This window comes from Ctenopharyngodon idella, chromosome 3, assembly GCF_019924925.1.
Source record: "Ctenopharyngodon idella isolate HZGC_01 chromosome 3, HZGC01, whole genome shotgun sequence".
Taxonomy (NCBI): Eukaryota; Metazoa; Chordata; class Actinopteri; order Cypriniformes; family Xenocyprididae; genus Ctenopharyngodon; species Ctenopharyngodon idella.
The window spans coordinates 7,987,711-8,015,485 of NC_067222.1; the positions used below are offsets into that span (position 1 = coordinate 7,987,711).

At 39.4% G+C, this 27,775-nt stretch overlaps 1 protein-coding gene across 1 annotated transcript; it reads left to right on the plus strand.

Moving 5' to 3' along the window:
• Window positions 1–2,141: 2,141 nt before the first annotated feature.
• On the plus strand, window positions 2,142–27,368 carry LOC127509853 (interferon-induced very large GTPase 1-like). The gene is made up of 2 exons (XM_051888998.1): window positions 2,142–2,180; window positions 21,334–27,368. Exons 1-2 carry the CDS (start codon window positions 2,160–2,162, stop codon window positions 26,083–26,085), a joined length of 4,773 nt encoding a protein of 1,590 aa, XP_051744958.1. The 5' UTR covers window positions 2,142–2,159; the 3' UTR covers window positions 26,086–27,368.
• The last annotated feature ends 407 nt before the right edge of the window (window positions 27,369–27,775 follow it).

The window sequence follows — 27,775 nt, forward strand, 5'->3', positions numbered from 1 at the left end:
TGTTTATCCTTAAAGAATTAGTCCACTTTTTAAATAAAAATTTTCTGATAATTTACTCACCCCATGTCATCCAAGATGTCCATGTTCTTCTTTCTTCAGTCAAAAAGAAATTAAGATTTCCAGGATTTTTCTCCTTATAGTGGACTTAAACTGGCCTCAAACGGTTGAAGGTCAAATTACAGTTTCAGTGCAGCTTCAAAGGGCTTTAAATGATACCAGACGAGGAATAAGGGTCTTATCTAGCGAAACAATCAGCCATTTTCTTAAAAAAATTAAAAAATGATATATGTAACCATAGACGCTCATCTTGAACTAGCTCTCTTCTTCTTCTCTATTAGAATTACGGCAGTGTAGATGCTGCTAAGTGTATTACTGCCCTCCACAGGTCAAAGTTTGAACTAATTTGTCATGTACAATATACTAGTGCTAGTGCTAATATAACAATTTGTTCAAACCATCATGCACTCCTCTCCTCTTTGAGACAACCATCTTCGGCAACACCTAATTTCAAGTTACCTCAGTTCAAACTTCCTGCAGAGACATGGAAGAAGCCAATGAACTTCAGCCACGGACGCACTGAATCTTCACACGTATCTATCTGAAACTCAGCACTCAAACTCATGCAAGTACCGCTATCCATCTTAGATGTGTTAACTTTACACGACCTAATAAGGTGATACTGATTCTTTGCTGGCTTTCAAGGAACTGGTTGTAAGTTTTGCCATTCTTTTTGTTTTCTCTCTTTTCCTGTCTTTTCTTTCGTTTCTGTATATATGTATTCTTTGTTTATATTTAGCCGTATGAGTTTGTAAAATACACACTGATGTCTATAGAAGCGACCATAACAATCCTTTCCATAATAATTAGACAACACATTTTATACATATTAGATTCACATTGTGTAAGTAATTTAAAGTTTACTCTATTCTTCTCACAGTTCACCGGCTCACTTACTTTCATGTATTTCAAAAGAAGTAGATGAATTCACATGTTGTAAATCCAACAGATCCGATTCTCTGTACTGCGGAGCAAACTAACATGACAGCGCCCATCACACATATGGCTCAACTAACACGATTGTTATAAAGGTGTTTAAAAAGCAAAATATTGCAGATATTTGACAATCGGAATATCAGATATTTTAAACTACAGTTAACAAATTTGTGAATATTTTGAATAAAAAAGGAAAAAAATGCAATAAAAGCAGATCATCAGTCATACAGCGCTATTGTGGCTGCGGTGTGTCAATGACGCATCACCATGGAAACAATAAAGTGATGCGTTCTAAATAACGGTCGCCTTGAAAAACTCACACTGGGTGCTCAGCCAGAATATTTCAAACTTATGTGTGAAAGGGTTAACAGCAGGTGTTTATCAGTAATGCTTAATTATGACTCAGATAATCATTTAATTATCTGATTAAATTTCAGGCTGTAGATTGGACCCATTTAGACATTGAATAGTGTTCCTTTAACACTGAGGATTTTGTTGTGTATCACATTGCTGCAATGTTGTCCACAGGATTTATTAGTAACTTTTTTGATATTTTTTTTTTTTTTTTTTTTTAATGAAAATAAAGTTGAAAGAATGTTTCAGAAACATCATACTAACCTTTAAAAAAGCTGTTCCACAAACATTAACCAGAATTGAATGTTTGAAAACATTCTTAGAACAAATAGCTGGGTTTCTACCAGTATATATTTTCAGCAATCTTGAGTCCTGTCTAACTGGATGGGAAGAAAAGAAAATACCATTAAACACGTAAATACTTTTCTAAAGAACTGCATGACAATACTGGTTCCTTAACATTTCATTCAAGTTAAACAAACTTCAAGGTTTACATATCTTCTCTATCAGTCTATGCATATCAATAAACAAAACAATCATTAAATGTAGTCTGTGAATTATTAAAATAGTACAAAAAGACAGAAATAGCAGAAATGAAACATTCAAAACTTTAGTACATGCACAAAGGTTGACCCCAGCTCAAATCAGTTCAAAGACACAAAAGCAAATAACACTGAAACTGTTTCACTTTCTTACTGCCACAACAGGTGATGTTAAGAATGCAAAACAATTTCCTCTTGACATTGTATAAATAGACACAGTTTACAGAGAAGTTTCCAGATGCAGCTCATGACTGCATTGATGATACAGAGATGGGGGACTTCAAAACTCAGGTTTGACTTCATTACGTTACAACTGTATATATTAGCTGAACTATATAACTCTATTATTACTTTATATATATATATATATATATATATATATATATATATATATATATATATATATATATGTGTGTGTGTGTGGGTGTGGGTGAGTATGTGAAAAGAAATGGTAACACTTTATTTCGATTGTCCACTTTACACATTCTACTAAATAGAAGTAACTTTGTAACATAACTCTCATTAGAGTATTAGTAGACTGTTGGCATAATATCTGCTTATATTTTATTTTGATGGTCCTACAACAGACATTCTACTGAGTATAAGTAATAAGCAAGTACATGTCATCTTTTGTATATATGACAGACCATTAGTGATGACACTTGCAGTCTGCTGAAGGAAAGCAGAAGATTAAAGAAAAAAAAGATTGAAGCAGACTTACAGCCATACAAATAAAATATATCATTAGATGTCACTAATTAAAACTTGTAAATTCCTTGAATATGATTGAGTTTGAGTGTTGCTGTTGTTTTATTAAACATTTCATAAAGGTCACCATTATGGTGATTAGTGTTCATGTGGTTGGTACTTGGGGCTTAATTTTTATTAAATTATGATGATGATTATTATTATTATTTATTATTATTATTATTATTTTGCCTGTGCAGCAGTGTTTTACTCAATTCAATAAATAACTCCAAAGGTAGAAAGGTAGTCCAAAGGTTGTCCAAAGGTAGAAAAGATGAAGCTGGATGCAGAACTAGTAATTAATTCAGGATAAGGCTTAGTAACTCAGGAAAAGTTATCAGGGACGAAGCATGGGAAAGAGAGAGAGAGAGAGAAAGAGAAAAGGGAGGGAGGGAGCACAAACATTGGGCTGAGACAAATACTTTTCAAGCACTTCACGCAGCATGGGAAAGAGAGGGAGGGAGGGAGGGAGGGAGGGAGGGAGGGAGCACAAATGACGGGCTCAGACAAATACTTTTCAAGCACTTCACGCTCGGAATAAAAGCGCAGACAAGGAATATAATCTCCCGCGAGGAGGGGTCACACCTGGGTGAAGGTTGATGCTACAATTGTAGGGCTGATGGGGAGGGAGAGAAGTGGCCTGTGAATGACTGAACACAGCCTGCAGATCATGGTACTCCTCGGGTACATTAGACAGATCAATAGAAACCTCCTGAAAAACAGGAACAGATGAGACAGCAGGAACAGCAGACACTAGACGTTTGACACAACACAGTAAACTCCAAGATAGAATTGTCCCCTCTGCCCAATTAATCTGACAGTTTTCAGATTAAAAGAGACAACCACTAAATGCTATTAAATGAAAGAAGTTTACAGCAAAATCCTAAATTAACAATGGTGTTTATCTGCATCCACACTCAAGAGTGTTAAAGTAATACTGAAGAAGCGTTAAAGTTTTTTGTGAACAATTGTTTTTATTGAATAATCATTTAAACAAAAAGGATACAACATATCAGAATGCAGCGCCTCACCCCCACCTCCACTCACTCACCCACCCACCAGGTAGACTTATACTGTCCTGAGAAATTACAAGACATTGCAGTGACAAAAGTATAGATTGAAGTACCTAATGAAGAATTAAAATTAATAATAATAATCAAATTAATATAAATAAATAAATAAATAAATAAATTAAACATGCATATAAAATACAGAAATAATTTTACATCAAAAAGAAGAAAGAAAGGATTTAACAACATCAAAAGTAGCACTCCAAGTCTTTAAAGTCTTTGACTTTGCTCCATGAATGCGAGCTGTTAACAGCTCCAAAGAAATAATATCCAGCAAAGTTAAGGCCCACACATGCCTGCTCATCGTATGTGGAGGAATCCAACGACTGACTAACATTTTCTTAGCCACAGTGAAAGCAGCTAAAAGTAAGTTTCTCTGTTGCAAAGACAATGGCAATTCTGAGAAGTTACTTAGGAAGAAAAGTTCTGGAGTCAAAACCATATCTTTATCTAACAGGAATGATATGTCATTAGCAAGCTGAGACCAGAAAGAAACAAGTGCGAAACATTCCCAGAAAAAATGCAATTATGTACCTAGTGCTCTCTGTGGACACAAATTACAGTTCGGAGAAGGTGACAGATGCATATGGAAACTTTTTAAAGGAGACAGATAGAGTCTATGCAGTAGTTTCCAATGGATCATCTGATGATTTGGGTTTTTTGAGGATAATGTGATTGATTCCCAAATTTGATCAGTAAATAAAGTTTGTATGTCACTACTGATATCCTTAGACCAGACAGTTGTTATGGAAAGTGGCTTTTATGAATTTTTGATAAGAAAAGAGTAAATAGCTGAGGCAGAAATAACAGAATTATCAGTTGGAAGAATCACCTTTCGCAAAGGATGTACAGGCAATTGTGCATCCCAGGGAACTCCATATGCCCGAAGCGCAGACCTAATGTGAAGATACATGAAAAAGGAAGTTCCTAAGAACCTTAATATCTTGAAATGATTTCAGGCCCTTGTCATCATAAATGTCACCCAAGCAATTTACATTACATTTAACCCATTGTGGACAATGAAATTGAATCTTTCCTGATAAAAAATTATTATTATGGAACAAAGGTGAGTGACGATGCCAAATCAAATTTGGTTCTAACTTTCTGGTCACCTTTCTCCAAGTAGAAAGAAAATGTGTTAGGATGGGGCCAAAACGAAGTTTACATTGTCTAACTGAGACACCAGCAAAAACCAAATGCTTTATATTGTGAGGAGAGGCAACTTCCTGTTTCATGGCGAAACATCAAAATTTGTCAGGCCGCCAGGGACACGCCCTTTTACGAAAACTCAAGATCTTCGCAATTTAGCGTCGCACAAGCCTTATGATTATACAAACCAAATTTGAAGATGATCAGATTAAAACTGTAGGAGGAGTTCGTTAAAGTACGAGGCCTGAAAATGGCACAAAAATCGCACAGGAAATTCAAAATAGTTGACTTCCTGTTGCGTTTAGGACTTGGCTCCAAAGAGTCTTTTTTGTAGGTAATGGGACGGTACATGTGCGTACCGAATTTCGTACATGTACGTCGAACGTAGCCCGAGGCGCACACCGTTGAAGTTTTATAGGTGGCGCTATCGAGCCATTTTGCCCCACCCATTTCATTTTCGAACATGTTTAGGCCCTCAAAAATGCAATAATGTTTGGAAAAGAATAATAATAATAATAATTAAAGCTGCAAGCAGCGATGAAAGGGCCCTCGCACCCGGGTTCACCGCCACCTGTTGGCCTCAGGAAAACAGTGAACAGTGGGCGACATGTATGTAAGCGAGTAAATACAGGAGAATTATGGCAAAGTCATTTCAAAGTGCCAGACTTCCTGCTGCCAACAGGTGCCGCTTTAAGCGTAACTGAATATTGCCATGTTGATGTCTCCAGGCCAGAACTATTATCGAACGTGAAGTTTGGAGCAGATCGGACATTGTATGCCTGAGTTACAACAACTTCCTGTTTCGTGGCGTTAATCGCAAACATTAGCACTTAGCCAAGTGTTGCATGTTTTAACGTGTTTCTAGTATGTTTGCTACTTAGTGGCATATCGAAATGTGTTTCAGGGAGTGAATTACAGTTTAAAGCATGCCATTTCCTGTTGCCAGCAGGTGGCGCTATGACTAACTGAATATTGGCAAATAGATGTCTTTAGGCCAGGACTCTTATCACACATGTGAAGTTTGGGGCTGATCAGACACTGTATGCTTGAGTTACAACAACTTCCTGTTTCATGACGATAATAGCATGCTTTAGCAGTCAGCTAGGTGTTGCTAGCATGATTTAGAATGTTTCTAGCATGTTTAGTACTCAATTGCATATTTTAATATGTTGTTAGTAGTGCATCAAATTGTTAAAAAGGACACTTCCTGTTGCCAGTAGGTGGCACTATTACTATAACTGAATATCGTCATGTAGCTGTGTTCAGGGCAGGACTCTTATCAAACGTGTGAATTTTGGAGTAGATTGGACATTGCATGCCTGAGTTACAGCAACTTCCTCTTTCACTGTATTAATAGCATGCTTTACCACTTAGCTAAGTGTTTTGCTAACATTTTTCTAGCATGTTGCTAGCCTGTTTAGAACTTGCTGGCACATTTTAATATGCTGTCAGGAGTCCATAACAGTGTAAAACATGTCACTTCCTGTTGCCAGCAGGTGGCGCTATGACTATAACTGAATATGGGCATGGACATGTGTTCAGGACAGGACTTTTATCAAGTGTGCGAAGTTTGGGGCAGATCGGACATTGTGTGCCTTAGTTACAGCAACTTCCTGTTTCATGGTGAAACATCAAATTTTGACAGGCCGCCAGGGACATGGCCTTTTACGAAAAGTCAAGATCTTTGCAATTTAACGTCACAAAGGCCTTTAGATTAGACTGACCAAATATGATGTTGATCTGATTAAAGCTCTAGGAGGAGTTCGTTAAAGTACAACGTGTGAAAATGGCAAAAACTGCACAAATTTTGCAGAGAAAATTCTAAATATCTGACTTCCTGTTGGTTTTCAGATTTCATACTGGGAGACTTTTTTGTAGGTATTGGGATGTTACATGTGTGTACCGAATTTCATACCTGTACGTGAAACGTAGCGCGAGGGGCACTCCGTTGAAATTTTGTAGGTGGAGCTATCGAGCCATTTTGCCACGCCTAATTCTGAGATCCATAACAGACGTAAATTTTCACCACTTCTGATGCGTGTGCAAAGTTTCATGAGTTTTCGAGCATGTTTAGGCCCTCAAAAAAGCGATTCATTTGGGAGAAGAAGAAGAAGAAGAATAAATATAGCTGCAAGCAGCGATGGCGGGCCCAAGCCCGGTGTCACCGCCACCCCGGTGGCTTCACGGCAACTGTGCACGGCGGGCAATAGGCATTTAAAACGGGTAAACATAAAAGGACTATTTCGAATTTATTTGAATACACCACATTTACTGCAGCAGTTGGTGCCCATATGATCACACACACACACACACACACACACAAACACACACACACACACAGAGAGAGAGAGAGAGAGAGAGAGAGAGTGAGACTGAGGGGGGAGGGGGGTAGGACAGAGAGAAAGTGTGAAAAATTCACATTCAAACCAAAATATCTGACTTCCTGTTTGTCGGAGCTAATGACTTCAAATTAGAAAGTTGTCCAGCTTAATGAGAACAATATGTGTACCGAGTTTGGTGACTGTAGGTAAAAATAACCTACAGTCACCAAAAGGTGGCGCTACTGAGCCCCTCCACCACGCTCATTTCTAAGGCTTTGTCCATGTCTACTGGTCGACAATGTTGATGTGTGTTGAGTTTCATGCAATTTGAAGCATGTTAAGAGCCTCAAAAACACTAAAGAATATTTTTAAAGTTTGACATGTTGCCATGGCAACAATATTTAAGATATCACAAGTACATTCACAGGTCTACATCTGCCATGTTTTGACATTATTGTGATGAAGTTTGAAGCAAATTGGGTAAAAAAAAGAGGGTGATCTCAAAGCATTTTGAAAGTGACACACTTCCTGCTGCCAGTTGGTGGCACTATAACTTTGACTCACAATAGTCACATCCATGTGATTGGACTCCTACAATAAACACACAGCTGAAGTTTCATAAAAATCAATCAATGTATGCAAGTTATAAACAAGTTATAACACACTTCCTTTTTCCCTTTTCACGCCATAAATTAGTTGCCTCGCCACAGCCAAACTGTGCGAGATATCAAAAATCCGCTGGCAATTTTACATCACCAATGTCTTGACTTCATGCTGACCGAGTTTGGTGGTGATCGGATTAATTGCCTAGGAGGAGTATATCAAATTCCGGAGCATGCGTTTTTCAAACAACCAGTAATAGTCGACTTCCTGTTGGGGTGGCGTATAACTTAGAGCACAAAAGTTGTTAGCCCCGATGAAGTCTATATGTGTACCGAGATTCATTCTAATATATGCAAGGGTGTTTGATATATGGACCAAGTTTTCGGACTTCATTCAAGGGGGCGCTGTCGAGCCCCCCTGCCACGCCTGGGTACCAGCCTCTGCGGCGTCCTAATGGCCGCAGATTTTCAATGTGTGTGCCAATTTTCAAAAGTTTTTGAGCATGTTAAGGCCCCCAAAAAGCCCCGGATGACGAAAAAAAAAAAAAAAAATAATAATAATAATAATAATCCTTAGAAAAACAATAGGGCCCTGCACCTTAGTGGCTTGGGCCCTAATAAACGGAACAATTCCAATAGGGTCCTCACACCATCGGTGCTCAGGCCCTAAATATAGCTGCAAGCAGCAATTACGGGGCCAAGCACAAAAACTGCACAATAAGCCAGCCAACATGGCTGTGAGCATCAGACCAACTGCAACAGTGAGCAATTAAAGACCTATTAAGATCATTTTAGGCAAAGTTTGGTGTCAATATTTCAAAGCATTGCAGAGATACAGACTCAACAGTGATTTTGGCATTATGCCTCTAATTCGTTGCTGCAGTATAGGAAAAAGGTTATGTCTATCAACATAAAATCCATAAGTTTTTGCCGGCATGGTCTGAAGATGATACGATTCAATTTTGGTGAAAATTGGACCAATGGTCTAGGAGGAGTTTAAAAAAGCGTGATTTTAAAGAAAATCAAAGTAGTGGAGACTTAGTTATGCTGACTATGGCAAAATTGGCATCAATGTTCTCAGCATGACCCACGGAATCTAATAAGACCAGTCTCATTACAATAGGCCACATTTATATAAATCTATTAGCATTTTTTAAATATTTCGTTATAAAATTTGACCACAAGGAGGCGCTGTCTCAAAACCTATTGTGTACCTTCAGAGCATGATGCCGATGCCACATCCTGAGTTTCATAATGGTACATCAATGCATTCGTATAATATAACATTTTTTATCATAATACTGTATTGTAGTTCATGTAAATTTCATGTTTTGTTCAATTATAGCGCCACCAAGAGGCACAATCCCACCAATTTTTTTATGTGTCCTCATGGTGACCCCATACATGTGTGTATCAAATTTGGTGCAAATATTTCATTTCATTTTGGAGTTATAGACATTTACATGTAAGAGATCATAAAAAATGACCCATGGACGACTTTGTTTTGATTTTTTTCTTTTTCCTATCAAAATTTTGAAATTTGGGTGAAAACATTTAGTTAACCAGCTTAGGTTCCGTGTTTCCTACGCTGGTTTCGTCTCGCTTGGACTAACGGTTTCAAAGATATTCGCAATCATTTTTAAGCGCTAAATCACCACGCCGCACAAACCGTAAGTCAAAACCTAGCATGTTTGGTACCGTTGGACCCAGCAAGGATTCAGGAGTCTAAGGATGTGACTGCCGTGAAAATAAGCCAACCAGATCAAAAGTTATAAGCATATGAAAAAAAAATTCTCCACTAGGTGGCGCTGGTCCAAAACTTCTCCAACTCCTTCAGGGCATTGTGCTGATGACCCATACTGAGTTTCGTAACGATACGCTAATGCGTTCATAAAATACAGCATTTTAGCACAAAATTTAAAATGGCCGATATGGCAAAATTGGATATCATTCGACTCGGCATGATGCCCCGAATCCAACAAGACCAAATTTATGATTTTTGGACAAACCCATCAGAATTTATAAGCAAAAAAATCCATTTTTCATATCTCCGGACCAGTAGGTGGCGCTGCGCCGAAACGATGCATGATGCCTCAGGTCATGCTTGTGATGACATGTACCAAGTTTGGTCTGAATACGATAAAGCATTGCAGAGATACAGCATTATGTCTATTTTCGCAAGCGCTACGTAAAATTTGTTCACGTGTTTTTCGAAAACGGTTTGAGAAATCATCTTGAATTCCATAACTTTTTGTCGGCATGATCTGAAGATGATCTGGTTCGATTTTCGTGAAAATCGGAGTAACGGCCTAGGAGGAGTTCAAAAAAGTAAGTTTTTCAGAAAATTCAAAATGGCAGAAAAATTTTCATGACGGAAATGACGTCATAGGGTGCAGTCGATTCGTCTTGACCCAAAGAATCAGAGAAAAAAAATTTTGTTTCTAACCCTTACGGTTCAAAAGTTATTAACATAAACATGAGTGTAACTTTGGACAGCTGGTGGCGCTAGAGGGATTGAGTTAGAGACTCCAAATTCGCTATGGAAACAGTTCAGACTGTTCTCTAACTGTGTGCCAAATTTCATAACTTTCCCTCAAGTGGTTATATGGGCTGCCATAGACTCAAGAGCGGAAGAAGAAGAAGATGAAGAAGAAGAAGAAAAAAAAAAAAAGAACGCCAACAGATACAATAGGTGCCTACGCACCTTCGGTGCTTGGCCCCTAATAATAATAAACAGAGGAAATCCAATAGGGTCCTCGCACTTTGGTGCTCGGGCCCTAATAATAACAAATGGAGGAAATCCAATAGGGTCCTCGCACTTTGGTGCTCGGGCCCTAATAATAACAAATGGAGGAAATCCAATAGGGTTATCACACTTTGGTGCTCAGGCCCTAATAAACAGAGGAAATCCAATAGGGTCCTCGCACTTTGGTGCTCGGGCCCGAATTACTGAATTGAGTTTTTTTCAATATCCAGCAGGTGGGGGTAAAGGAATCATTGAGGGAAAAAAAGGAAGGATGTTCATTTTAACAACAGATATTCTTGCATGGAAAGAAGTAGGAAGTTGCGACCAATTTGCAAGATCTGAGGTGACTCTGTTCAAGCTGTTATTTACATTTTTTGAAACAATATCCTTTAAAGAAGGATAGATATCTAACCCTAAATAGTTGAATGAATTCACCACTGGAAGAGAAATTGAGAGGAAGAAGATATGACTTTGTCCAATTAATTTTATACACAGACAGATTATAAAACTGATTAAATAAATTTAAAATGTGGGGGACTGATTAAACTGGATTGTAAAAAAAAAAAAACCCTGACGAGTGCCTCTTCCAATCGGAAAAGATTGTGAACATACCTGGCCAGTAAGAATAGAAGCCGAGGGATTAGCATACAAGATTTTAATCATATTTATAAAATTAGAACTAAAACCTACATGCTCTAGGACTGCCCACAGATAGTTCCACTCCAAATGGTCGAATGCTTTCATTGCATCTAAAGAGAGTATTGCCGAGGGAGATGTCAATTGTTTTCCCTTTTTCCCTTTTCTCATACCTCTAACCATTGATTCTAATTCAACAAGTGATAAAGGTCTATCTAAAAACTCAGTGCCTGATTCAGACAGATGTGGAAGATTAAGAGCAGTTAAGAAGGAAGTATAAGAGGTAGATTCGCATTTAGAATTGGAACTGTATAGAAGGAGCGAAAAGTGTCGGTTATACACTTCTGGTCAGTCAGAACCTCACTGGCTTGAGATTTCACTGCTGTAACATTCGCAAATTTCTCGCTATTATGTAGCCTTAAAGCCAATAAATGGCTAGGTCTGCTACCATGAAAAGAATAGTTTTGTCTGGATCTTTTCTACAAGGAATTCAGCTCTGTATCTATATAATAAATTAAGTTCTTTCCTAACAGTTTTAATTTTAGCTGCAATACTATCAGAAAATGTCTGTTCAAGTGACCGATGTTTGGATTCCACATCAAAGAATTTCTTATGATGAACTTTCTGGCAGAAAGAAGCATATGTTCCTTATAAATCCCTTTGTCGCCTCCCATAGTGTTCTCTGCCGGTTATTATTAGCCTATTATTAGCTTTAATCTTACTATGGTACGCATTATGTTCTAACCATAAAATATTTTTTTTTTTAAATACGTTTTTATTACATGAAATAGCTTCAATTATGCAAATCAAAAAAGATTTTTATCATGTAAACCAAAAATAATTAGATACCTATCATTCCTATCCCTTTCATCCCCCATCAACCAGTGTGTGTTTCCCCTTTCTGGTCACCTTGCAGTCTATAGGAATGTTTCAGTTCCCTGAGAACTGTCTCAAGTTCATCTTTTTAGCAATCCCGTTGCTGTATTAGAGCTTGGACTTTAGCTTAGGTGGTTTGCAGGTGGCCTTCACAGGCTCTAGTCCTGGCATCCCTTTCTTTCAGTTCAGTCCTTGCTCTCCCAAGGAGAGCTTCAGCATGTTGGAGTTTTTCACTTAGTTCCTCTCTGACATCCTTCTCCAATTGCTCTCTGTGTGCTGCATCTACACAGAGGTCTGTCAAGGCATCTTGGAGTCTTTTCACTTCCTCCTGTAGCTCTGGGTCCTTCTCATCCATTGTTCCACGCTGATCTTGGGCCTCCAGGTTCAGCTGGTCTAGGCAACTTTGAGCATGTGCCTGGTTCCTCCGAGCCTCCTCAGCCTGGAGGTTTATCGCTGCTGCTTCTTGTTCCAGCTGGATGACGCTCTTCTCACTTAGCTGTGCCTGGAAGATGAGGTTCTGAGCTAGTGCGCCGATGATCTTGGCCAGCTCTTTGTTGTTGTAGCTCTTGGTCGGATCATGGATCATCCATCAGCCTGTTCATGTCATCGTCCAGCTGTTCCTGGCTCAGATGCTGTAGGTCACTGGCGGCTTTAGGCAGGAGGGCATCAGTCATGGCAGTCAGCCAGGCCTCTAGGTGGTCCCAGTGGTTGGCAGAGTTGGATGATCTGGGCATACCGGTGGCAAGAGAAAAACAACGCAAGAAGGCCAATGCAGAGTCTGTGCAGAGTTAACGATCTATGCTAGCGTATATTTATGTACGCTGTGTGCAGTTTGGCTAACTGGTGCAGACAGTTAGTGTAGTGTAGGCCAGACACCTATTATCTCAGCTGTGAATGTCAAGGTGTGGCTAATCTGTGTGGGGGTGCACCGGAATAGTAATAATCTAAACAAAGATTGTTGACAGGGTGGTCGCCTGTTGGGTCGCCTAATGATTTTCGGCTACTTGGGTCGTCAATCTATTATTCAGCATTCCATGACGTTTCTCATAGGCTCGTTCTTTACATGAAATGGAAACAAACAAAACAGAGTAAAGCAAAAAAAATAAAAATAAATAAATAAATAAACAAAACCAACAAATCAACAGAAAGGGATAGGGGAGGAAAAGGGTCTAAGCTTACCAAGGCTAGGGGTTAGGAAAGGGTCATAACGCCTAGGGAGATGGTATGGCTAGGAGAGGGAAACACTTAAAAGACCAGGGAATGTCTAATCCTCTTTGGGCTTAGAATAAGTGAGGGGGCCTGGGTCTAATTCAATAGGCCAGGTGGTGAATGCAGGTCACTCAGGTGAGACCCAGTGGTGAGGTCAACCGTTCACCACCCAAGCACTAGGAGGAGTGCTACCTATAAATAAAACACAAATGGCTGAACAAAAGGGAACTTAACTTAAATTTACATTTAAACTTTGTTTAAACTGAATTTAAATAAGTGTATAAAGAAAGAGAGGAAAAGGCCTGAATAATGTCAAGATAATGAGTAAGCAGAGGGAAATAATGATAAAAATAAACAAAATAAAATAACCAAAGAAGACATTAAAATCCAGCTTGCCCAGCTGTTCCTGTTTAGTTCCCTCATTTACTCCTGTGTATATATTCTCCCTGTTGAGTTCAGTTCCTTCCGTTATTGTTTGTGTTTGTAGCACACTGTTGCGCTTCTGTCTGCTTGTTGGATTAAACCCTATTTATATTTGTGAATCTGCATTCATCTGCATTCTTCCCGTGACAGAATAACCGACCTCTCAAAACGAGAATAGCATAGACTCACCTGTATCGCGGCTTCTCCTTCTCCCTGAAAGCAGGCCGTAGATGGGATATCTGGCCTGGATGCTCCAGGATGGCAGCCTCTCCCTCACAGCCAGCGAGCCCGAGGCGCCTGTCGAGGTCGTTCCAGAGCCTGAGCCGGAGAACATCAAAGCCCCGGAGTTGACGCAAGCGGGTCAGTCCACCGCAGAGCCAGGAGCAGACCTGGACCTGATAGACCTGTGGTCCACGGATCCTTTTCCTACCCAAGTCCCCACCCTCACATCATCCTCTTCTTCGCCGGTCCTGTCCGGAAATCTTCAACCCGTATCCCTGCCTGTTGTCCTTGTCCCGTCTCCATCGCTGGTCACGACCAGCCCCCTGGATCCGTCGGTACCACCGGGGTTGTGTAGCTCCTCAGCTCTGCCACCGCTGTTCACTCTGTGCGGCTCATCCTCCACGCCTCGGGCTTCCCTACCACCAGCTTGGCTAGAGGCAGAGTCCCCGGCTGCACCTTGGGCCTCCAGGCCCACACCTCCACCTCAACCTGTCAGCCCGTCACCATCACCTCGACCCACCACTCCTTCACCTCCACGGTCCGTCTGCCCAGAAGCTCTGCTGGGATCGCTCAACACTCCAGGTCATCCTTCGGCGCCAAGCTACAGCCACGGACTTCCGGGATTCGGGCTGCACCCTCACCCTGCACCCCTTTGGCATCAATGGAATCCTCCCTTCCTCTGACCTCCCTGTTGGCCTCCCTCACCACATCGACACTCCGGTCATCTGTTTCCACGTCATCACCTCAGTCCCGTGAGTCAGCGGCTCAGCTCTCGTCTTCCAGGTCTGCAATGTCGCCACGGTCCATTAACAACTCTGTTCCGCCGGTTCCTCCACCACTCACCATGGTTCCACCGCCGTCGATCAGCTCCCGGTTACCGCCCAACGCATCAGTCAAGGCTCCACCCTGGATCCTCCCTCCTTCAGCGCCACCATGGTGCCTGTGGTCAGCGTCTCCAGGGTTCAGTCCGTCTCCAGCTCCACGCCCTTCACCAAAGCCTCCGCCCTCTTTTCTTGTGAAATTTTTTCAACACAGAGACAATAAGCGTGGATATAATGGTTTAATAAATGAAACTTTGTTAGGCTACACACACAACTAAACAAAGATTATATACAGAATAATGAAAGGGATAAAAAGGTAAAGAAAGAGAGACAGAAGAGAATGGCAACAGTTAACCACAACAGTTAACCACAACCTGCAAGAAACATCAAAGAATCCTTTATACCTTTAATGCATTCTTGCCGTTCATTTACGTGTTTAGTCTATAGGTTTGCGTGTTTGAGTGTTTATATGCTTAGAAGCTTGGTCTTTTTTAAAAAGTGGTATTTGCCAAATTACTTTACTGGTCCGCATAATAGGCTACAGAAAAATTAGTTGTGTCCGTGGATCTATGCGAACTGGAATAATTTTGATAACGTTTTATCTATACAAATAGGGAAAGGAAAGGGAAGGAGGCCTTTGCAGGGGATAGTTTAGTTGAAACGTCAGGGCTGCGTTATCATCATGTCTAGATGCAGGTCCTTCATCTCATCTGGATACAGCCTGGATCTGGAAGGTTGTGGCAAACTTCGGGATAAACAGACTAATATTAGCGTAGACGCCATTCTTCTTATGATGTAGCGAGTACATCAGGTGTTATGGGAAGTGTTCCTGGTTCCGGCTGACCTAATCTATGCAGCCAAACAATTTACATGATTTGAATTATAGAAGTAGATAATGGTTTATGTGTATGTAAGTTTAAACAGATGCGTTTTTAGTCTAGACATAAACTGACAGAATTTAGCCACTGTATCAAATAAATACCTAGGGTTGTGTTTGTTTTCTTCTAAGAGATTTGAAAAATAAGTAGATCTAGCATTTTTTAAGGCTTTTCTGTACTCAATCATTCTCTCTCTCCACGAAACGCAAAAAACTTGGTTTGTTTTCTTCCAGCTGCTTTATTTTTCTGGCAGCTCTCTTAAGAACCCGAGTGTTCTCATTGTACCACGGCATTGGATTAGTTTCCTTAATCTTCTTTAAGCACAGAGGAGCAACTGAGTCTAATGTGCTGGAAAAGACAGAGTCAATAGTTTCTGTTGCAACATCGAAGTCTTCTAAGCTGTCTGGTATGCTAAGGTGATGAAACTGATCAGGAAGATTATTTACAAAGAGATCTTTAGTGGTAGAAGTGATGGTTCTACCATATTTATGGCTGGGTGGCGGTTTTGCAGTCTTGGCTAAATGCAGTATACACAAGACTAAATAATGATCTGAGATGTCATCGCTCTGCTGCAGAATTGCAACGGCATCAATATCGATTCCATGTGACAATATTAGATCTAAAGTATGATTACGACAATGAGTGGGTCCTGACACATGTTGTCTAACTCCAATTGAGTTCATAATGTCTGTAAATGCCAATCCCAATGCGTCTTTATCATTATCTACATGGATATTAAAATCACCAACAACAAGGACTTTATCCGCAGCCAGTAACTCAGATAGAAAATCATCAAATTCTTTGATAAAGTCTGTATGGTGTCCTGGTGGCCTGTATACAGTAGCCAGCACAAATGTCAACTTACATAACGTTACATAAAGCACCATCACTTTGAAGGAATTGAATTTGAAAGGCTTTTGAGTAATACTGAAGATATTACTATAAATTACACCAACGAGGTGTTGGTGTAATTTATAGTAATATCTTCAGTATTACTCAAAAGCCTTTCAAATACAATTCCTTTGCCTTTCTGATGAGGATTGTATCGATAATCGTAACCTTAAGGGCTAGTCTCCTTTAAAGTAATGTAATCGTCTGGTTTTATACAGTTTTCTGTCAAACACAGCAAATCTAAATTACTGTCTGTGATAGTATCATTTATAATAAGTGCTTTTGAAGAAAAGGATCTAATACTCAGCAACCCAAGCTTTATTATTTGTTCATCAGTATTATCTCTGTTTTTTTATTTGTTGAACATCAATTAAATATTTACCCTTATATGGGTTTGGAAGTTTTTTGTATTTACTAATTTGGAGTACAGACACAGTCTCTATGTGATAATATCTAGGTGAAAGAGTTTCTATGTGTTGAGAATTATCTCACTTCTGTGACGAGACGGCTAGCAGACGGTCAGTTTAGCAAGTCTGTCTGCTTCTTGACCTGGGCCGTAGTTTGTCATCTTTCCGCTCTAAGACTATGTGCCATATTGCTAGAGAGAAGAGCAGCACCATCCCAGGAGGGATGAATACCATCTCTTTTCAACAGGTCAGGTCTGCCCCAAAAACTTTTCCAATTGTCTCTGAACCCTATATTATTCTGCAGACACCACTTAGACAGCCAGCCATTGAGTGATGATAATCTGCTAACTATCTCATCACTCCGAGGAACAGGAAGGGGACCAGAGCAATTTTTTTTTCTAACATCGTACTTGCGATTTCACAAACCACTTTAATGTTAATTTTAGCAATCTCCAACTGGCAAAGTCAAACATCATTAGTGCCGACGTGAATAATAATATTAGAGTATTTATGAATAGAATTAACCAGCACTTTTAAATTTGCTTTGATGTCAGGTGCTCTGGCTCCCATCAAACATGTGACTATGGTGGCTGGTGTCTCTTTTTTCATGTTCCGTGTAATGGAATCGGCAATAATTTGGGCACTTTCAACTGGATTTTCAGTAGGTGCATCACTGAGTGGGGACAACGTGTTTAATGTTCTAATCGGAATGGAAGAGTGTTTTCCACAGCTAGGCCGCCTCACAGTGACCCAATTGCCCTGCTGTGCGGGCTCTACAGCCGGAACCCAACAATGTAAAGAGTTCACTAAGCTAGTCGCATCCATAACAGTATCTAAAGCCCTTGCATTCTTACTATCCTCAATTAAAGTTTGGATGTGTGAATCTAATTCTGAGATTCTCTCTGTCAGAATGACTATCTCCCTGCATTTATCATATGTGTAAATCTCACCGCTAACACGGAGAGAGCTATACTATGCATGTGACAGGCAGTGCAAGTAACAACAAAAGGAGAGGATGACATGACTCACTGTGTTTGTAAAGTGATCCAACTTACCACAGTTGTTTGATGCACACAAGTCATAGAAAAAGGAGCGTGTGAGAGAAAAGGACGGTTCATCGCCCGGATGGCAATCTAACAAGCTAGCAAGATGCTAACGTGCTGTGATAGCGATTTGGATTAAAAGATTAAACGCTAGCGAGGTCAGATTAATGTGATAGGCAATATCAGATCAGGTGATGATAAAATAGACAAGTAATTATAATAAATAGATTCAAAACAAAGCTCTACGGAGCTACAGACACAAACTATTCAGCAGCGAGGCAGAGAGGAGCAGACTGGTGCAATTTATCAGGAGTCTTTGTCACCCTATTTGCATGTTTAAGTTGGTCTGGAGAATTTATGCAGTTTTACACAAAAGCATGGTAAGAATATTCGTTAACACTTTAGAATAATGGTCCGTCATTAATAAGTATCTATGCAGGAAGTAATGCAGAACAAATGAGTAGTACTACATTAACCCTTCAGCTACTTCTATTAACTAATATGGAAACAAGCTTAACTAATCAGTAAGTAATATCGAATTAAAGGTGCAGATTGTGTCAAAGCAGCTTTACAGTGATAACTGGTATATAATTTTGGCTGCACAGCAGCTCTTAAAAAATGGTGTCAGTATCCATCTTAAGTAAGTTCAGTATTGATTCATTCTGATGTAAGAAACAATAGTTATTAATTTAGTTAATTTATCTATATCAGCACTGGAGTGAACAGTGATGTCATCATCCAGCTCAGTTCAGTTCGCATACAATGGTGTCACTTCAGGCAGATCAAAACACTGTTGAATATCAAATGTCAAGTGTCCCCAACTAAGCAAGCCAAAGGCGACAGCGGCAAGGAACCCAAACTCCAACAGGTGACATCAGGTGGCAAACAGGTGTCAAAATGTTGAAAAAAAAACTTGGGAGAAACCAGGCTTGGGAGAAACTTAGTTGAGGGTCCAGCTCTCCTCTGGCCAACAGTGAACAGTGCTTTATTATGATTCAGGCAGCTATCATAAATCCGATGGGATCACAACATTCAAAAAATTAATTCCAGTTCCATCCAGTTGAGGACCGTATTCATCATGCCGGTATGGACAGTTTGTTGAGGAACTGTGCCACTGGCTGTCGTGTCGATGAGGCCTTCACAGTGGATGATCTAGTTGACTCAATCTCTGCTGATACTTCAGGGCTGCGTTGTGGTCGTGTCAATTCGCAGGTCCTCGATCTCACCTGGATACGGCCCGGATCCGGCTGACTACAGTAAACCTTGGGATAAACAGAGAGACTAATATTAGCGTAGATGCCATTCTTCATCTGAAGTAACGAGTACATCTAGTGTTATAGGAAGTGTTCCCAATTCCGGCTGACCTAATTTATGCAGCCTAACAATCCTTTAACGGATTTGAAAGTATTAATTAATAATGTGTTATGTGTATGCCAGGTTAAAGAGATGTGTTTTTAGTCTAGATTTAAACTGACAGAGTGTGTCTGCTTCCCGAACAATGCTAGGAAGATTGTTCCAGAGTTTAGGTGCCAAATAGGAGAAGGATCTACCTCCTGCAGCTGATTTTGATATTCTAGGTATTATCAACTGGCCTGAATTCTGAGATCACAATAGAAGTGAAGGACTATAATGCATTAAGAGCTCACTCAGGTACTGGTACTACTGGTACTCAGGTACTACTCAGGTAAACACAGCTCGTTCTGTCTTAAGCATTTAAATGGACAGGACAAACTGCATTACTTATTATATTTCAAAAGAGATCTGTGCGTGAATGCAACTTATTAGATCTCCCACTGTCTATGATGTCATAATAACAATCAAACAAAAGTAAACATGAAAAGGAAAATGCTCAGATAATCTTAAATTCTGAAAGCACTCTTTGTTTATTGCTTGTAATATGTTTCGTAGCTCCTCTTTATTATTTGATACTTGCTTGTATGTTTTTAAGTTATATTAGTTTAAAATTCTAAACATAGACCTACAATTGTTTTAATTGTTTTTAAATTTGTAATTATTTTAAAAAGTAGGCCTACTTACAATTACTTGTGTAAAGATATGTAAATGTTTGGATTTTAAGGTTAAGTCAGTAAACTAATTAATTTATTAAAAAAAAAAAAAAAGTAGTTCAAGAATAGTTTTGGAATCGGATTGTGACCCCCAGAATCGGAATCGGATTGAATCCTGAGGTGACTGAAGATTCCCACCCCTAATAATTATATATATATATATATATATATATATATATATATATATACACATAATATATATATTATATATATCTTCTTTGGTTGTCCATCAAAATCCGATAACGTTTAGATCTTTGATGGCTAAACAGTCATATACATGATGGTGGTGGTAGTGGGGGCAGCCATTGCTGTATTTCTCCTGGCTCGCTTCTGCTGTCTTCTGGTTGTCCTTTCCATCTCTAGTGTATGAGCTCCATCTTTACACAGCTGTCGTCAGATGGTACTGTCAGCAGCAACATCCTCGAAGTCCTTGGGTCTAATCACTTCCTCAAGGCGTTCTTCATCTGATCCTTATATCGCTTCTTCAGCCCCCCAGCTGAGCGCTGACCATAATGTAGCTGGCAATATAGCACTCTACGGGGCAGCCGACATAGGGGCATCCTTATCACATGCCCCAACCACTGCAGCTAGCGCTGGGTGATCATGGCCTCAATACTTCTGCATTTGGTCTTTCATTGTGAGGTACGCGATTACGCTAAGTAATTCCCAGGATGCGCTGAGGGCAGCTTATGTGAAAGTGCTCTAAGGATTTGATGTGATGGCTGTAGGTTACCCAAACTTCACAGCTATAAAGGAGGGTGGTGACACAGACAGCTTGATATATGGTGACCTTTGTGAAGTGATGAAGGTTTTTGTTGTAAAAGACCTCTGCACTGAAGTCTCCCAAAAGCAGCTGATGCCTGTTTAAAGGGCACCCAAAAATGAAAATTCTGTAATTTATTACTTACCCTCATGCCATTCCACACTCGTAAGACCATCGTTAATCTTCGGAACACAAATTAAGATATTTTAGTTGAAATCCGATGACTCAGTAAGGCCTGCATAGGGAGCAATGACATTTCCTCGTGGTTTAATATTAATATTATAAAGCGACAAGAATATTTTTAGTGCACCAAAAAAATCAAAATAACGACTTATATAGTGATGGCCGATTTCAAAACACTGCTTCAGGAAGCATCAGAGCATAATGAATCAGCACATTGAATCATGATTCGGATCGCTTGTCAAACCGCCAAACTTCTGAAATCTTTTGGCGCTCCGAACAGCTGATTCGACACGCTGATTCATAATGCTCCGATGTATTTTGATATTATTTTTAAATTGATTAAAACCAAAGTAAATGATCAAATTAAATTAATTGTTTATTTCTTCAACAGGCAGAAACCAAGCCCTGTAGAACATCGGAAGTCAGTAGGGATCAAGACCTTCTACAGGAAGTGTTTAATAAAAAAAGGAATCTATTTCACAGACTTCATCTTGAACACCATCACAACACCATAAGAGCTGCAGATGTTCATCAATTAAGATCTGCACATTTATTACAGTCCCGTGAGTTTTGTGCTGAAGTGGAGCTGATTCAGACTTTCATACAAAAACTACTGATGATGGATTACAGAGCAAGATACATTAAAACTAATGAGACCAATAAAGGTCACAATGAACAAGGCAGCTGTGGCTCATTAACACCAGAGGCTTGGTCTGAATTTTTTTTCAGTTCAGGGTCAGGGTCTAAAACATGTCAGTTGGAGCGAATCCACCCGATGGATGTTCATATGGCTGTGTTTTATTGTGCTGATGGTTTTCTGAAGCAGCTGATGGTCACTAAACTGTCCCAGTGTCAGTACGCTCTGCCTCTGCTTGTTCCTGATCCATTCACACAACAGATTGAGTTTCCTCTCTGGACATTCAGACAAATCAACAAGAGCTGGAAGATGAAAAACACCAACAATGAGTTCATCAGTCAAACCCAGCCGATCTACAAGGCACAAACTCCAATGGTGTTTTTCTTCAGGTTTGGCTCTGTGTCTTCATCCAAGTCTCAGCTGATGAACAGTCTGATCAATGAGAAACACAACATGTTCTTCCACAGGAACTGCCCAGGCAGCAGCAGAACCAGAGTCCTGATGGATGGAGTGGTGGAGATCGCCTGGTTCTGCCCCTCTGGGAAAAACACGGATACATTCACTGACTGTGTTGCGTTCTGTAATCTACACGGTGATGCAGGAGACCATGAGAAACAGCTGCAGATCCTTACTGAAATGGCTTCAGTCAATGTTGTTCTTCTGCCACATCTTCAGAGAAATGACAAAAACATGACAAATCTTCAACAACCCTTCAAGGACTCAAAACCACTCATTTGTCTTTTTACTGAGGACGATTTTGCTGTGAAAAAATATAAGATAAATAATAAAAAATATGGGATTGGGCTAAAAGACAGAAATCAGTCAGATGTATCTGAAGAACTCAGAAGAGCTATAAGTGATTGTCTATCAGAATCATCTTCCACTTTCAGACTTGAAGATTTGTCTAAACTCTCAGACATCAGAGTAGATGAGGAAGATGATGATGACTGCAGGAGAGGAAGAGAAGCAGCACAGCAGATGATGAGTTTACTGGAGAAGAAAGATCTGACAGAAATCAAAGAATCAGTTCTGCCTCATCAGGGGAAACTGTGGCATCAGTGGAGTCAGAAGAACAAAGAACTACATCGACCTCAAGGAGATGAGACAGAAATGGACATCAGTAGAAAACAAACAGAAATGAATAAAACCCGTGAACAGCAGCATGAATCTGACATCAGTGACTTTATGAAGAGCTTTATCAAAGAAATGAACTCAGCTGCAGTAAACAAGATGTTTTTCATTAAATGGCTCAGAATCCTCCTGGATGAATATATTTCAGATGACCTTTCTGATCTTCATCATAAATATGCCGAAAAGTGGTCAAAGGTCTTAAAATTGAAAAAGAATCATGATAAATCTGAACATCTCAAAGCTGAACAAGCAGAACTTGAGAGAATATCTGAGGAACTTCAAGCTGCAACCTTTGGTTTGGAGCACATCATGAGGGAGATCGGTCAGATCTATGAATCATGTTCATCAGTGAAGAAGAACAAAAAAGACCTGCAGTTTGACTTCTCTTCTCTCCCGAGTCTTGCAGCAGAGATGATGATCTCTGGATTTCCACTGGAGCTGATGGATGGAGATGCTGCTCATGTTCCTGTGATCTGGATCTCTGCTGTTCTAGATGAACTCATCCAGAAACTGGGAGACCAGAGAGTCTTTGTGCTGTCAGTTTTAGGGATTCAGAGCTCTGGGAAATCCACCATGCTGAATGCCATGTTTGGACTCCAGTTTGCCATCAGTGCTGGCAGGTGCACCAGAGGAGCTTTCATGCAGCTGGTCAAAGTGTCAAATGAGATAAAAACACAGGTGAACTTTGACTATATTCTGGTTGTTGATACTGAGGGTCTTCGTGCTCTAGAATTGGCTGGAGAATCAACAAGAGATCATGACAATGAATTGGCTACATTTGTTGTTGGTCTTGCAAATCTGACATTGATCAACATCTTTGGAGAAAACCCATCTGAGATGCAGGACATTCTTCAGATTGTTGTTCAGGCCTTCCTGAGGATGAAGAAGGTCAGACTGAATCCCAGCTGTGTGTTTGTGCACCAGAACGTCTCAGACATCACGGCTGCAGAGAAAACCATGGAGGGAAGGAGACGACTGCAGGAGACACTGGATAAGATGACAAAACTAGCTGCTGAAGAGGAGGACTGTAAAGCAGAATGTTTCAGTGACGTCATAAGATTTGATGTTCAGAATGATGTGAAGTATTTTGCTCAGCTCTGGGAGGGCAACCCACCGATGGCACCACCAAACCCAAACTACTGTGAGAATATTCAAGAACTAAAGGAAACTATTATGTCTCATGCCTCAAAATTACATGGAATAATGCTGATAGACTTTAAAGAACATATTAAAGATCTTTGGGAGGCATTATTGAATGAAAGATTTGTCTTCAGCTTCAGAAATTCATTGGAGATTTCAGCTTACAGGAAACTGGAGACTGAATACAGCAAGTGGTCCTGGAGTCTTCACAGTGCTATGATGGAAATAGAGAACACACTACACAACAAAATAGAAAATGAAGCAATTCATGAGGTTGAGGAAACTGATCTTCAAAGTGAACTGAAGAAGACAAGTGAAGAAGTGGAAAGATCAATATCAGAATTCTTTGTCAAAGACAAAAATAAAGATATACTGATTCAGTGGAAAACATCATTTGAAATCAAAATCAAAGAGGTTCAGGAAAAAATTGTAAAAGAAACAAAAATGAAATTAAATGGGATTCTTCAGCAGCAAAAACAGAAGAAAAGCATTGATGCTCTGAGGACAAATCATGAAAACACTCTATATGAAAATAGCAAAGAAATTACCTTAAAACTCAAAGACAAAGGAAATGATGAAGAAATACTGAATAAAGGGTTTGATCTGTTTTGGGAACAGAGTGTGAAGAAGATCATCACAGAAACTCCTGCCATTAAAGATATTGACATAATGAGAGATGTGCAAGAGATCCTCAGTGATGTCTATGAGGGGCGCTTCTCTGTGGATCACATTAAAGAGGAGAGTAAGTACATCAATATTTTCACTGTGTGGAATTATTCTGAGTATGTTATTTTAAAGAGTGCTTACAGAACAGTTAAAGAAACATTTGGACATATTCAAACTGAAGCTCAAATAAGATCATTAGTCACAGATGTTGCTCTGCAGACAGACAAAATGATTCAGTCATTTAACATTTCAACAATGGGCTACAACAAAAGCTACATTCAACTACTTACAGATTACATCAAGAGAAGAGTAACAGAACATGAGGAACAATCAGAGAAATATAAGTTCAAAGATGAATTCTTAATGGATTTGGTTTATTCCATCTGTATGAGAGCAAACAAGATAATCACTGAACAACACAGACTTTTCAGAGATGCCAATGATCCTGTAATATATGTTGAGAAGAAGAAAGAAGAATACTATAGTGTTGTCCAGAAACATTGTAATGGAGCAACATCAGCTGCAATTTTTGGTGAGATCATCTGTCAGAAATTGAAAGAGCCCATTGAGCAGAGTGTCTACAAGAAGACTGCCAGAGATCTGACATATGAAATTATGAAAAAATGTGAATCACTGAATGGAAACAGATCAAATCTAGAGAAACATATCCTGAAGACACTGGCAAAAGAGGAAGATTTTGTCAAATACATGGATTATATCAATTATCCCAGTCATCACTTCAAGAGTTTCATCAGAGATGAAGTCAGTCGGTACATCACTGATAAGTTCAGTGTCAGTGTTTTACCCAAGATGAAGAAGAACATTGAACTCCTGCAGCAGAAGATCATGAAAGCAGCACATGAATCTACTGAACATGTTCAAGTGAACAGAGGAGATGTTGGTTTGTGGTTGAGGAGTTTCACACAGCAGCTCTCAGATGTGCTGATCTTCTCTGAAAAAGACCTCAGTGGAGTGAAACATGATGATGTTGATGATTTCAACCTCCTAGAAGATGTGATAAGAAAAGAACTCCCTACAATAATTTATGAAATCAGCAGTAGATTCAACACTGAGACATTTCCAGTAAAGTTGGACTGTAGGTTCAGACCAGATCATCTATTGATTGATCACTTCTGTCAGTGCTGTTGGGTTCAGTGTCCATTCTGTGGAGCCACCTGCACTTACACCACAAAAAATCATTATGGAGAGCACAGTGCTCCTTTCCATCGTAGTATTGGTCTGAATGGAATATATTACAATAATACATCTAACTTGTCTACTCATATCTGCACATCAGCAGTAGCAAACAGCACTCTATATTTTCATCCCAATGATTCAGATGATAAAGTCCTTTGGAAAGATTACAGAGGAGCAGGAGGAGTTTATGCAGACTGGAGCATCACTCCTGATCTCTCTGATCTGCCCTACTGGAAGTGGTTTGTTTGCAGATTCCAGAAAGATCTGGAAAAACACCACAATAAAACATTTGAGGGAGAGGGGGAGATTCCAGAAGAATGGAGAAAATACTCAAAACAGGAAGTTATTGAGAGTTTGGATAAATACCTGTAATTGAACAAGTAAATTAAGTTCCTTTTGGTTTTCGACTCACAGAACGCTGTGAAATGATTATCTGTACGTTTCTTCAGTGAGTCTGAATTATAAACCTCAGTTCACAGAATACATCAGAGATGAGTTAAAGTCTGTTAAAAGTATGGTAGAGGTAAAGTGATTATCTGAAAAACTCGAAGTAATGCGCATACGTCCATCTCGCGATTGTACAGTCTTCTTCTACTTGCGGCATTTTTCATTCGTTAAAGTCCACTTTCTAACAAAAATTTCCTGATAATTTACTCAACCCCATGTCATCCAAGAGGTCCGTGTCCTTATAGTGGACTTCAATTGGCCCCAAACGGTTGAAGGTCAAAATTACAGTTTCAGTGCAGCTTCAAGGGGCTTTATCTAGCGAAATTCTTCAGTCGTATTATCCAAAAATGTCCCTATTCAACTTACGGAACGAACGCGGTGCCAGTTCTGCTTTTTTCCATAAGTTTAATAGGGAAGGTGTAGGACATTCAGCGTAAGCTTTTTGAAGAACACGGGATCGTGGTCTGGTGGAAGCAATTGTGATGCGATCATTTGTGTCTATATAAAGCATATACATTTTCAGTTTTTTAAGAAAATGAACGATGGTTTCTCTAGATAAAACCCTTATTCCTCGCCTGGAATCGCTTAAAGCCCTTTGAAGCTGCACTGAAACTGTAATTTTGACCTTCAACTGTTTGTGGCCAATTGAAGTCCACTATAAGGAGAAAAATCCTGGAATGTTTTCATCAAAAACCTTAATTTCCTTTCGATTGAAGAAAAAAAAACATGGACATCTTGGATGACATGGGGGTGAGTAAATTATCAGGAAATTTGTATCAGAAAGTGGACTAATCCTTTAATGTCTGGCGATCTTGCTGTTTTTTGTTTTTGTTTTTGTTTTGTTTTTTGTTTGTTTTTTGTTTTTTAAATAATATATTTTGGGCTAAAGGTGTGTTGTGTCTTTAGTTTCAGTAAAATATTACAAAAACTAATATGTTGACATTTTTATTTTAGATAGTTTTGGAGTGATTTAATTTTTTTTACTAATTACTTAAGTTTAAAGTTACTTTTAAACTAAAATATCTCAAATATGATACCCAATAGTAAGTTCTATCCAGTAAACTCCTCCAAATGTGTATCTTTGTGTCTACCCATCTAACTTTCTATGGGGTTTAAATGAGTGTAAATTTTAGACCTGCATGTATACATGTCTTTGTGATTATGTACAAGACAGAAACAAAAATAAACAATACATTCATGTATATTTATTTACATCTGTTTGTGTTCATGTAAAAGTAATGTAATTATTTTGAATAATTTTTCAATAAATTCAATCATTTTCAGAAACAAACATTATGGAGGTTAAACATTTTTACACTGACACACAAGTTATTTTTGAGTATGCGAGCTTACCTGAGGGGCGTACCATGAAGCCGTTTTAGCTGGCTAGCCAAATAAGTTTATGAGGTTAGTTTGTGCCAACCCTGTGTATTAGGCATTAATAAAGTGTCTCAGCTTTAACCAGTGTCCATCGCCACAGTAAATTGCACTCCACGGCTAACCAGCTCCAGAGTCCAGAGCAGGTTATAGAAAGGAGCAGGTTAAGAAATATCAAACCGAAATTGGACCAATCATCTGTAAGCATTAAGTGATTAAGTCTGATGCAATAAAACCA

What these genes read in the sequence shown, in the direction of transcription:
- LOC127509853 (XM_051888998.1), top strand. Translation starts at nt 2,160, where the DNA reads ATGGGGGACTTCAAAACTCAG. An exon ending in TGGGGGACTTCAAAACTCAG is followed by an intron (nt 2,181 to 21,333) that starts GTTTGACTTCAT and finishes TTTCTTCAACAG; the next exon opens with GCAGAAACCAAGCCCTGTAG.